Here is a 12691-nt window from a genome sequence, read left to right as displayed (position 1 = left end):
TACTCTCTCCAGAGCAAATATATCCTTTCTGTAAAGTGTGACCAGAACTGTATGCAATACTCCAACTGCAGCCAAACCAACGCTCTATACAGTTCCAGCATCACATCCCTGCTTTTGTACTCTATACCACAGCCAATAAAGGTGGCAGGACTATATCTCCAACACAGAAGTCCTTGAAGCGGCCAACACCCCCAGCTTATACACACTACTGAGTCAGCGGCGCTTGAGATGGCTTGGCCATGTGAGCCGCATGGAAGATGGCAGGATCCCCAAAGACACATTGTACAGCGAGCTCGCCACTGGTATCAGACCCACCGGCCGTCCATGTCTCCGTTATAAAGACGTCTGCAAACGCGACATGAAATCGTGTGACATTGATCACAAGTCGTGGGAGTCAGTTGCCAGCATTCGCCAGAGCTGGCGGGCAGCCATAAAGACAGGGCTAAATTGTGGCGAGTCGAAGAGACTTAGTAGTTGGCAGGAAAAAAGACAGAGGCGCAAGGGGAGAGCCAACTGTGCAACAGCCCCAACAAACAAATTTCTCTGCAGCACCTGTGGAAGAGCCTGTCACTCCAGAATTGGCCTTTATAGCCACTCCAGGCGCTGCTTCACACAACCACTGACCACCTCCAGGCGCATATCCATTGTCTCTCGAGATAAGGAGGCCCAAAAGAAAGAAAAGACCACAGCCAATAAAGGAAAGCAATCCACATGCTTTCTTCACCGCTCTATCTCCCTGTCCTGCCACCTTCAGAGACCTGTGGACATGCACTTCAAGGTCTTGTTTTTTCTACCCTTCTCAATATCCTCCCATTTATTGTATATTCCCTCCCCAAATACATCACCACATACTTCTCAGGATTGAATTCCATTCACCACTTTTCCACCCACTCAACCAAACCACTGATATCTTTCTGGAGTCTATGACTCTCTTGCTCACTATTAACTACACGGCCAATTTTTGTGTCAGCAAATTTCCCAATCATGCCTCCCACATTTAAGTCCAAATCATTAATATATACCACAAACAGCAAGGGACCCAATACTGAGCCCTGTGGAATATCACTGGGGACCGCTTTCCATTCACAAAAACATCCGCAACTACTACCCTCTGTTTCCTGTCACTGAGCCAATTCTGGATCCAACCTGCCACCTTCCCCTGTATCCCATGGGCTTTCATTTTGCTGACCAGTCTGCCATGTGGGACCTTGTCAAATGCCTTACTAAAATCCATGGAAAGCACATCCAATGCACTACCCTCATCAATCCTCCTTGTCACTTCCTCAAAAAACTCAATCAAGTTAGTAAGACATGACCTTCCCCTAACAATTCCATTCTGACTATCCCTAATTAATCCATGCCTTTCTAAGTGACAGTTTATCCTGTCCCTCACAATTTACCCACCACTGAGGTCAGACTGACTGGCCTATAATTACCTGGCTTATCCCTCGCACCCTTTTTAAACAATGGTACAATGTTTGCAGACCTCCAATCATTTGGTACCTTGCCTGTATCTAGTAAGGATTTGAAGATGATCCTCATTCACTATTTCCCCCCTGGCCTTCTTTAACAGCCTGTGATGCAAAACATCCAGTCCTGGCGATTAATCCACTTTCAAGGATGTCAGACCCTCAAGCACTTCCCCTCTCATTATGCTTATCTTAACTAATATTTCACAATGCTCCTCTTGAACTACAATGTCTGCATCAACCCTCTCCTATGTGAAGACAGACAAAAACACATTCAGAACCCTGCCCACATTGTGTGCATCCACGCATAAGTTCCCTTGTACATCTCTGATAGGCCCTACCCTTTCCTTAGTTATCCTCTTGCTCTTAATGTACTGATGAAAAACCTGAAGATGTTTTTTGATTTTACCTGCCAATAATTTTTCATGCCCTCTCTTTGCTTTTCTAATTTCCTTTTTTAACTTCATCCCTGCACTTTCTATACACCTCTAGGCTTTCTAAAGTATTAAGATATTTGTGATCATCATAAGCTATTTTTTGCTTTAACTTACCCTTTAAGCTTCCAGATAACCAGGGAGCTCTAGATTTGGCAGTACCACCCCTTTATCTTTGTGGAGACATGCCTACACTGTGCCTGTAGTATCTTGCTCTTGGATGCCTCCCACTAGTTTGCCACTGATAATCCTTCAAGAAGCTGTATCCAGTCCACCTTCACCAGGTTACCTCTCAGTTTCGTAAAATTTGCCTTCCCCCAATTTAGAACCTTTGCTCCTGTTTTATCTGTCCTTTTCCATGATTATGCTAAAATGCTATTATGGTCACTATCCCCAAAATGGTCCAGTTTCATTACCGAAAACTAAATCTAGAAATGTGCCCCCTCTCATTGGGCTTGCTATGCGCTGGCTAAAAAAAGTTCTCTTGACTGCAGTTCAAGAATTTTGGCCCCTCTGTGCCCTTCACACTGTTTGTATCCCAGTCAATATTGGGGTAGTTGAAATCCCCAACCATCACCACCCTAAAGTTATTCAACTCAAATTTGCCAACATATATGTTCTTCTATCTCCCCATCACTATTTGGGGGTCTATAGCAGACTCTCAGTAATGTGGTTGGTCCCTTTTTATTTCTGAGCTCCACCCATATGGCCTCGTTTGATGATTCATTTAGCATATCATCCCTGCTCAAAGCTGTAACTGATTCCTTGACCAGTAATGTTACCACCACCCCCCCATCATGCCTGAATACTCGAAATCCAGGGATGTTGAACAGCCATTCTTGCCCCTCCTTAGGCCAAGTTCCCTTTATAGCAATGTTATTGTGTTGCCATGTATCTATCTGTGATCTCAACTCATCTGCTTTATTTACTATACTCCTTGCATTTAAATAAACACCCTTTAAACCACACTGGCAAATTTGAAATCAAGGGTGGGTAATGTTTAGCTGCTATTGCAGTAACAGCTTGTATTCATATAGGCCCTTCAACATAACAGAACTTCCCAAGGCACTTCTCAGACTGTAATAAAGCAAAATGTTACACTGAGCTGTTAAAGAGATATTAAGGCAGATAACCAAAAGTTTACTCAAAAAGGTAGGTTTTTAGGAGCATCTTAAACAAAGAGGTAGAGTTTTGGGGAGAGTTAGGAAGGGAATCACAGAGCTTAGGGCCCAGGCAGCTGAAGGCAAGGTCACCAACAGTGGAGCAATTAAAATTGGGATGTTCAAAGAGGCCAGAATTAGAACAACGCAGTTGACACACAACCATCTGAGTTTGGAGGAGATCACAGAAATGCAGAGGGGGGAGGCCATGGATGAATTTGAAAACAAGGATGAGAACTTTTAAAAAGTGAGGTGTTTCTTTACTGGGAGCCAATGTAGGTCAGTGAGCATAGAAGTAATGGTTGAATGGAACTTGATGCGAGTTGGAATAAGAGCAGAGTTTTGGCTGACTTTAAGTTTAAGGATAACCTACAGTGAGTTGGAATAGTCAAGTCTGGAGGTAACAAAGGCATGATGAAGCTTTCAGCAGCAGATGAGCTGAGGCAGGGACAGTGCCAGGCGATATCATGGACGTGGTAATAGGCAGACTTAGTGATGGCAGATATCTGGTCAAAAGCTCATTTCAGGTTCAAATGTCGTCGTCAGTCAGGTTAAGCCTCAAACAGTTGCTACGGAGAGGGATGGAGTCGGTGGTCAGGGAACGGAGCTTGGAACGGGGTCCGCTTGCAATAGTTTCAGCCTTCCCAATATTTAGCTGGAGAAATGTTCTACTCATCCAGTACTGGATATCGGACAAGCAGTCTGATAATGATAATTTAGAGATAGTGGAGGAGTTGAGAGACGTGATGGTGAGATAGAGCTGGGTTGCATTAATGTCTGTAAAAACTGATGGTCTGCTTTTCCACTGATGTGGTGGAGGGGCAGTATGTAGATAATAAGTACAAGCAACGTAGAAGGTTTTTTAAAATAAAAATGCAATATGGACATAACAGACATAATCCATGGTCAACTATTTCTTTACACAATAGCTGAAACGGTTTGACAAAACATGGCTAAAGCCAAGACTCGTGTGAGAGCGCGCTAGATGCTGTAATGCAAATCAGCAGGTCCGGAAGAATGAAATCAAATAGCCTAACCGGTCGCCTTTATCCAAACATGCCTTGTGATCACACAGAACAAGGCACATTAGGTACCATTTATACATGTGATTGTCATACTGAGCGTCGTCGCAAACAGGAAACGTTGATACAAAACACACTGCAGTCTTCGGGCATTACTATCACGCACGAAGCAAAATAAAGTACAAACACCAAGTGAAATATAGCTCACTACACCTGTCTCTGCATATATCCAAGATTAGATAACCAGTATGAAAAAGGAAGAGTGAATGACATAAATGATTACCGTCACATAAAATAAAGTTATATAAATGTGAATTCTAACAATATTGCTTATTAAAAGACTACATAACTGCGCTTGTATATATATTTAACACTTCCCCATCTCCGTCTAGACTGATCCTCAGTTGTATCCCTCCTTTTCCTTGGTCTCTCCCTGCTATACTGATGCCTTACTCCCCACAACAATCACCTTAACCCCTTTAAATGACCTAAGTGGATTATCTCCCTCCCCTCCAAGAGCAAACCGTTCTCGAACTCAACTTCTTCCACTACAATCCCACCCTAGCTGGCAAGCTCCCTCCAGAAACACCTCCCCGCCCCAGTCTCTCCATTGCCTCAGATTAATGTCATTCTACTTTCACTTGAGTTTGTCGCCGAGCGGCTAGCGCCCCGCTTCCCTCCCTGTCCTCAGCCCTGCAGTACCGCCTGTGCCACTCACTGAGTTGCCCGGGGGCGGGAGCCAGGTCCTTGGGGGGAGTAGACGTGTGCCTCTCGAAGTTGCCGGGGTTGGAGAAGTAATCCCGGAGCCGGGGCAGCTCCCTGCCGGCCTCCTGCAGCTCGGTGTGAAACTCCAAGGCGGTAAGGATGTACTGGTCCCGCAACAGTTGGGCCGCGATGGTATCCAGGGAAACGCGCGGAGGCGGTGGTGGCGGCAGCTCTGCCCCCAGTGACAGCCCGGTCACCGACTCCCTCATCCCGCCACCGCTGTAACCGAAACCCGCCTCCTGCTGAGGCGACAGGGGCAGTGAGGAAATGTGGGCGACGGGAACTGGCGGACCCGGGGCGCCAGCGCCCTTGCTTTTCTGTGGTTTTCTCTCGGATTCTTCATCAGAGTCACTCAGAAACGGATTAACACTAGACGCCGCCATCTTGCATCTCGTCTTCCTGGTTGTAATCTCGCGATAGCTCCCCTCATAAACCCCGCCCACTGTCTCAGCTCTTCTCCCCACCTCCTAAACAGCTGGTTGGACGGGAGACCTGATAACATCACTCGACTGACAGCACATCTAACCAATCATCAACAGGATCGAGCTGTCAATCCGAAGGATCTGAGGACTACATCTCCCCGTCCACGAAGTTTTATCTTATTCAACAACATTTATATAGCATTCTTCATTCCCGAATATGAGGCGTTAGCTCTTTTTTTTAATTAAAAAAGCCTTTTTATGGATTAAAACAGTTGAATAAGTCCGGCATCGACCAGTAAAAAAAACCACACACATGCGCACTGATGGCCTTCTCCAACGCCATGGGTCAAAGGTTACAGTGTTGCGCAGGCGCAGTAAGGAGGCCTGGGGGTTTTCTGAATGAACATTCTCAATACTTGAGAAACTGGTAGATGCGATTGTGTCTGTTAAAAATCAGGCAGGTAAGTTTACTATTCAAAAATAAGTGGTTTGTTTTTCAACGATAAGATGTGCATTTCTGGATCTTATTTTGAAATAACTTAATCTAAGGGTGTCAGTAATGCTGTCACTTTGGTTCCAGTTCAAATCCTGTATTTGACCAGGTGTCTTAATCTCTGACAAATATTCCGTCCTTCTTTTGGAAGGGTACTGCACAGTGTCATCTCTATGGAAACCAAACTCTTCAGTTAATGGGGAGATTTGATAAAGTTTTTCAAAATCATGAAGGGTTTAGATAGAGCAAAGAAAGATAAAGACTTGCATTTATACAATACCTTTCGTGACCACTGGCTGTCTCAAAGTGCTTTATAGCCAATTAAGTACTTTTTTGGAAGTGTAATGCAGGAAACAAGGGGAACAAATAAGGGGACCATGACCCCACCACCGAACATCAAGCTACTGTCCACAGAACTGTCACTGATCTCATCTCCTCTGGAGATCTTCCCTCTACAGCTTCCAACCTCATAGTCCCGCAACCCCGGACAGCCCACTTCTACCTCCTTCTCAAAATCCACAAACAGGACTGTCCCGGCAGGCTCATTGTTTCAACCTGTTCCTGCCCCACTGAACTTATTTCTTCCTATCTTGACTCTATCTTTTCTCCACTGGTCCAGTCTCTTCCCACCTACATCCGTGACTCTTCTGACGCCCTTCATCATTTTGACAAATTCCAGTTTCCTGGCCCTAACAGCCTCCTCTTCACTATGGACGTCCAATCGCTCTCCACCTCCATCCTCCACCAGGACGGTTTGAGGGCTCTCCGCTTCTTCCTTGAACAGAGGCCCAACCAGTCCCCGTCCACCACCATAATAATAATATAAAAGCAAAATACTGCGGATGCTGGAAATCTGAAACAAAAACAAGAAATGCTGGATTCACTCAGCAGGTCTGGCAGCATCTGTGGAAAGAGAAGCAGAGTTAACGTTTCGGATCAGTGACCCTTCTTCGGAACTGACAAATATTAGAAAAGTCACAGATTATAAACAAGTGAGGTGGGGGTTGGGCAAGAGATAACAAAGGAGAAGGTGCAGATTGGACCAGGCCACATAGCTGACCAAAAGGTCACGGAGCAAAGGCAAACAATATGTTAATGGTGTGTTGAAAGACAAAGCATTAGTACAGATTAGGTGTGAATATACTAAATATTGAACATCAGCAAGTGCAAACCTGAAGAAAAACAACCTGAAAAAAACAGTGGGTGAGCAAACTGAACAAACTAAGATGAACTGAAATAAATACAAAAAAAGATTGTAAAAAATGTAAAAAGGAATGCCAAAAAAAAAAGGAAGAAAAAATAACTAAAAATGACTAAAAATGAAAGTAAAGTGGGGGGCTGTCATGCTCTGAAATTATTGAACTCAATGTTCAGACCGGCAGGCTGTAGTGTGCCTAATCGGTAGATGAGATGCTGTTCCTCGAGCTTGCGTTGATGTTCACTGGAACACTGCAGCAATCCCAGGACAGAGATGTGAGCATGAGAGCAGGGGGGAGTGTTGAAATGGCAAGCAACCGGAAGCTCAGGGTCCTGCTTGCGGACTGAGCGGAGGTGTTCCGCAAAGCGGTCACCCAGTCTGCGCTTGGTCTCCCCAATGTAGAGGAGACCACACTGTGAGCAGCGAATACAGTATACTACATTGAAAGAAGTACAAGTAAATCGCTGCTTCACCTGAAAGGAGTGTTTGGGGCCTGGGATAGTGAGGAGAGAGGAGGTAAAGGGACAGGTATTACACCTCCTGCGATTGCAAGGGAAGGTGCCCTGGGATGGGGACGAGGTGGTGGGGGTAATGGAGGAGTGGACCAGGGTGTCGCGGAGGGAACGATCCCTTCGGAATGCTGACAGGGGAAGGGAGGGGAAGATGCGACTGGTAGTGGCATCACGCTGGAGGTGGCGAAAATGGCGGAGGATGATCCTTTGGATATGGAGGCTGGTGGGATGAAAAGTGAGGACAAGGGGAACCCTGTCACGGTTCTGGGAGGGAGGGGAAGGGGTGAGGGTAGAGGTGCGGGGAATGGGTCGGACACGGTTGAGGGCCCTGTCAACCACAGTGGGGGGAAATCCTCGGTTGAGGAAAAAGGAGGTCATATCAGAAGCACCGTCATGGAAGGTAGCATCATCAGAGCAGATGCGTCGGAGACGGAGAAACTGGGAGAATGGAATGGAGTCCTTACAGGAGGTAGGGTGTGAAGAAGTGTAGTCGAGGTAGCTGTGGGAGTCAGTGGGCTTATAATGGATATTGGTAGACAACCTATCCCCAGAGATGGAGACAGAGAAGTCGAGGAAGGGAAGGGAAGTGTCAGAGATGGACCATGTAAAGGTGAGAGAAGGGTGGAAATTGGAAGCAAAGTTGATAAAGTTTTCTAGTTCACCACCACCCTCCTCCGCCTGGCTGAACTTGTTCTCACATTGAACAACTTCTCCATTCATATCCTCCAAGTAAAATGTGTTGCTATGGGTACCCGCATGGTTCCCAGTTATGGCTGTCTTTTTGTGGGATATGTCGAACATTCCTTGTTCCAGTCCTACTCAGGCCCCCTCCCCCAACTGTTTTTCCAGTACATTGATGACAGTATTGATGCTGTTTCCTGCTCCCGCCCGGAACTAGAAAATTTTATTAACTTTGCTTCTAATTTCTACCCTTCTCTCACCTTTACATGGTCCATCTCTGACACTTCCCTTCCCTTCCTCGACTTCTCTGTCTCCATCTCTGGGGATAGGCTGTCTACAAATATTCATTATAAGCCCACCAACTCCCACAGCTATCTCGACTACACTTCTTTACACCCTGCCTCCTGTAAGGACTCCATTCCATTCTCCCAGTTTCTCTGTCTCCGACGCATCTGCTCTGATGATGCTACCTTCCACGACAGTGCTTCCGATATTTCTTCCTTCTTCCTCAACTGAGGAATCCCCCCCCCCACTGTGGTTGACAGGGCCCTCAACTGTGTCCGGCCCATTTCCCGCACCTCACCCCTTCCCCTGTCCTCACTTTCCACCCCACCAGCCTCCAGATCCAAAGGATCATCCTCCGCCTCTTCTGCCACAGCTAGCGTGATGACACTACCAAACACATCTTCCTTCCCCTGTCAGCATTCTGAAGGGATTGTTCCCTCAGTGACACCCTTGTCCACTCCTCCATTACCCCCACCACCTCGGCCCCTTCCCACGGCACCTTCCCCTGCAATCGCAGGAGGTGTAATACCTGACCATTTACCTCCTCTCTCCTCACTATCCAAGGCCGCAAACACTCCTTTCAAGTGAAGCAGCAATTTACTTGTACTTCTTTCAATGTAGTATACTGTATTCGCTGCTCACAATGTGGTCGCCTCTACACTGGGGAGAACAAATGCAGATTGGGTGACCGCTTTGCGGAACACCTCCGCTCAGTCCGTAAGCATGACCCTGAGCTTCCGCTTGCTGGCCATTTCAACACTCCCCCCTGCTCTCACGCTCACATCTCTGTCCTGGGATTGCTGCAGTGTTCCAATGAACATCAACGCAAGCTCAAGGAACAGCATCTCATTTACCGATTAGGCACACTTGAGCCTGCTGGACTGAACATTGAGATCAATAATTTCAGAGCATGACAGGTCCCCCTTTTTATGCTTAGTTCTTTTTCCTTTTTCCTTTTTTATTTGGTTATTTTATTTTAGGTTTTTCAGTTTGTTTAGTTTGTTTCCACTGTGCTTACCCACTGTTTTGGTTTTTTTGAAATGTGTTTTTTTATGTTTGTGCTTGGAGTGCTCTGTGCTGTACAGTCATTCACACCCTCTCTATTTGTCTTTCAGTACACCATTAACATACCGTTTGCCTTTGTTCCATGATCTTCTGGTCAGTTATTCTCTGTGACCCTGTCCTATCAACACCTTCACCTTTATTATCTCTTGCCCCACCCCCGCTTTACTTGCTTAAAACCTTTTACATTTCTAATATTTGTCAGTTCTGAAGAAGGGTCTCTGACCTGAAACGTTAACTCTGCTTCTCTCTGCACAGATGCTGCCAGACCTGCTGAGTATTTCCAGCATTTCTTGTTTTTAAAACAAACAAGGGAAACTGTTTCCAACGGCAGAAGGGTCGGTAAGCAGAGTATATCGATCTAAGGTGTTTGGCAAAGGAACCAGATGTGACATGAGACTATTTTTACACAGTTGAGTTGTTGTGACCTGGAATTAACTGCCTGAAAGGGCGGTGGAAGCAGATTCAATAGGAACTTGTAAAAGAGAATTGATTAGATTAGATTAGAGATACAGCACTGAAACAGGCCCTTCGGCCCACCGAGTCTGTGCCGAACATCAACCACCCATTTATACTAATCCTACACTAATCCCATATTCCTACCAAACATCCCCACCTGTCCCTATATTTCCCTACCACCTACCTATACTAGTGACAATTTATAATGGCCAATTTACCTATCAACCTGCAAGTCTTTTGGCTTGTGGGAGGAAACCGAAGCACGCGGAGGAAACCCACGCAGACACAGGGAGAACTTGCAAACTCCACACAGGCAGTACCCGGAATCGAACCTGGGTCCCTGGAGCTGTGAGGCTGCGGTGTGAATGGCAAAGAATTTATAGGGCTATGGGAGTAGAGCAGGCGAGTGGGATGAATTGGATAGCTCTGCCAAAGAGCCAGGACAGGCACAATGGGCTGAATGGTGTTGGTTAGTGCTGTAACATTCTATGACCTAGTAATAGACTCACCATGAAATGGTGCCATAGGCTATGTTCTATGAACTCTCTTCTTGGCTGTAAAGGGTCATGTAACAGACATGTCATGAACTGATGTCGAAGTTCATTCAAGCACCAGTGGCCTGAGAAATCTTGCGCGCTAAGTTACACAGTATTGATAAACTTTGTCTGGGCTTATTTCTTTTTCTGAATTGATTAAAATTGGGTGCTGCAGAGGCAGTTGCATGCTGATGTTAGCCAGTGGACCACTTACAGTAAAATTAATTGTATATGTCTAACCTAGTTAACATGTTGTGTATATATGCATGTAAAATACTTTGCTTTCTTGTAAATCTCCTCTGTACTTTCTCCAGAGCAATTAGGTCCTTTCTGTTATGTGGTGACCAGAACTGCAAGCAATACTCCAGCTGTGGCCTAACCAGCGTTTTATACAGTTTCAGCATCATATCCCTGCTTTTGTACTCTATACCTCTGCCAATAAAGGAAAGCAATCCATATGCCTTCTTCACCACTCTATCTCCCTGTCCTGCCACCTTCAGGGACCTGTGGACATGCACTCCAAGGTCTCTCACTTGCTCTACCCCGCTCAATATCCTCCCGTTTATTGTGTATTCCCTCGCTTTATTTGCCCTCCCCAAATGTATCACCTCACACTTCTCTGGATTGAATTCCATTTACCACTTTTCCGCCCACTCAACCAAACCATTGATATCATTCTGGAGTCCATGGCTTTCCTCCTCGCTGTTAATTACATGGCCAATTTTTGTGTCATCAGCAATTTCCCAATCATGTCTCCCACTTTTAAGTCCAAATCATTAATATACGAATTAGGAGCAGGAGGCACTCGGCCCTTCGAGCCTGTTCTGCTATTCAATAAGTTCATGGCCGAACTGATACTCCACATTTCCACCTACCCTCGATAACTTCCACCCCCTTGCTTATCAAGAATCTATCTACCTCTGCCTTAAAAATATTCAAAGACTCTGCTTCCATCGCCTTTTGAGGAAGAGAATTCTAAAGACTCACGGTCCTCACAGAAAACAATTCTCCTCATCTCTCTCTTAAATGGGCGATCCTTTATTTCTAAACAGTGACCCCTAGTTCCATATCAACCTAAATATATACCACAAACGGAAAAGGACCCAGCACTGAGTCCTGTGGAACGCCACTGGAAACAGCTTTCCATTCGCAAAAACATCCATCAACTACTACCCTTTGTTTCCTGTCCCTGAGCCAATTCTGGTTCCAACCTGCCACCTTCCCCTATCTCCCATGGGCTTTCATTTTATTGAGCAGTCTGCCATGCAGGACCTTGTCAAATGCCTTACTAGAATCTATGTAAACCACATCCACTGCACTACCCTCATCAATCCTCCTTGGATAACCGGGGCTCTAGATTTGGCACTACCACCCTTAATCTTTGTGGGGACCTGCCTACACTGTACCCATAGTATCTTGCTCTTGAATGCCTCCCACTGGTTTGCCACTGATTCTCCTTCAAGTAGCTGTATCCAATCCACTTTTGCCAGGTCACCTCTCAATTTTGTAAAATTTGCCTTCCCCCAATTTAGAACCTTTGCTCCTGTTTTATATTTGTCCCTTTCCATGATTATGCAAAAACTAACTATGGTGATCACTATCTCCAAAATGGTCACCCACTGTTACTTCATCCACTTGCCCAGCTTCATTACCGAAGACTAAATCCAGAATTGCTCCCCCTCTCGTTGGGCTTGTTATGTGCTGGCTAAAAAAGGTCTCTTGAACGCATTCAAAAATTTTGCGCCCTTCACACTGCTTGTACCCCAGTTGATATTGGGGTAGTTGAAATCCCCAACTATTATTGCCCTAAAGTTTTTGCACTCAGAAACCGGCCTGCATATTTGTTCTTCTATCTCCCTCTCACTATTTGGGGGTTTATAGTACACCCCCAGTAATGTGGCTGTCTACTTTTTATTTCTGAGCTCCACCCATATGGCCTTGTTCGATGATTCATTTAGCATATCATCCCTCCTCAAAGCTGTTATTGATTCCTTAACTCGTAATGCTACACCCCCTCTATTTTATCTCCCTCTCTATCACGCCTGAAAACTTTATATCCAGGGATGTTGAGCTGCCATTCTTGCCCCTTTTTAAGCCAGGTTTCCGTTATAGCAACGATATTGTGTTGCCATGTGTCTATCTTCAAGCACGTATAGCTACATTTTAGCAGCAGAATAAAACTTTGTATTTTAC

At 45.5% G+C, this 12691-nt stretch overlaps 2 protein-coding genes across 17 annotated transcripts in view; one reads left to right on the top strand and one right to left on the bottom strand.

Annotated features, from left to right (window-relative positions):
• The window catches only part of relch (RAB11 binding and LisH domain, coiled-coil and HEAT repeat containing), a 107342-nt gene extending 102065 nt beyond the window's left edge, over nt 1–5277 (bottom strand). For 5 of the 8 annotated variants that reach the window (XR_010977160.1, XM_068053841.1, XM_068053852.1 and 2 more), the window contains exon 1: nt 4804–5276. Coding sequence is in view for 6 of the 8 variants with exons in the window: in XM_068053841.1 (XP_067909942.1) it covers nt 4804–5233 (430 nt within the window). In the remaining 2 variants the exon portion in view is untranslated. Of the gene's footprint in view, nt 1–4803 lie in introns of all 8 variants that reach the window. The other 3 variants (XR_010977164.1, XM_068053876.1, XM_068053883.1) reach the window with 1 other exon arrangement.
• Nucleotides 4822–12691, top strand: part of pign (phosphatidylinositol glycan anchor biosynthesis, class N) — a 130440-nt gene continuing 122570 nt past the window's right edge. For 5 of the 9 annotated variants that reach the window (XM_068053959.1, XM_068053979.1, XM_068053951.1 and 2 more), the window contains exon 1: nt 4860–5733. The gene's annotated coding sequence lies outside the window, so the exon portion shown is untranslated. Of the gene's footprint in view, nt 5734–9761; nt 9846–12691 lie in introns of all 9 variants that reach the window. The other 4 variants (XM_068054006.1, XM_068053997.1, XM_068053969.1 and 1 more) reach the window with 4 other exon arrangements.

This window comes from Heterodontus francisci, chromosome 2, assembly GCF_036365525.1.
Source record: "Heterodontus francisci isolate sHetFra1 chromosome 2, sHetFra1.hap1, whole genome shotgun sequence".
NCBI lineage: Eukaryota > Metazoa > Chordata > Chondrichthyes > Heterodontiformes > Heterodontidae > Heterodontus > Heterodontus francisci.
The sequence above is the reverse complement of the archived record's forward strand: the minus strand, read 5'-3'. Positions and strand labels throughout refer to the sequence as shown.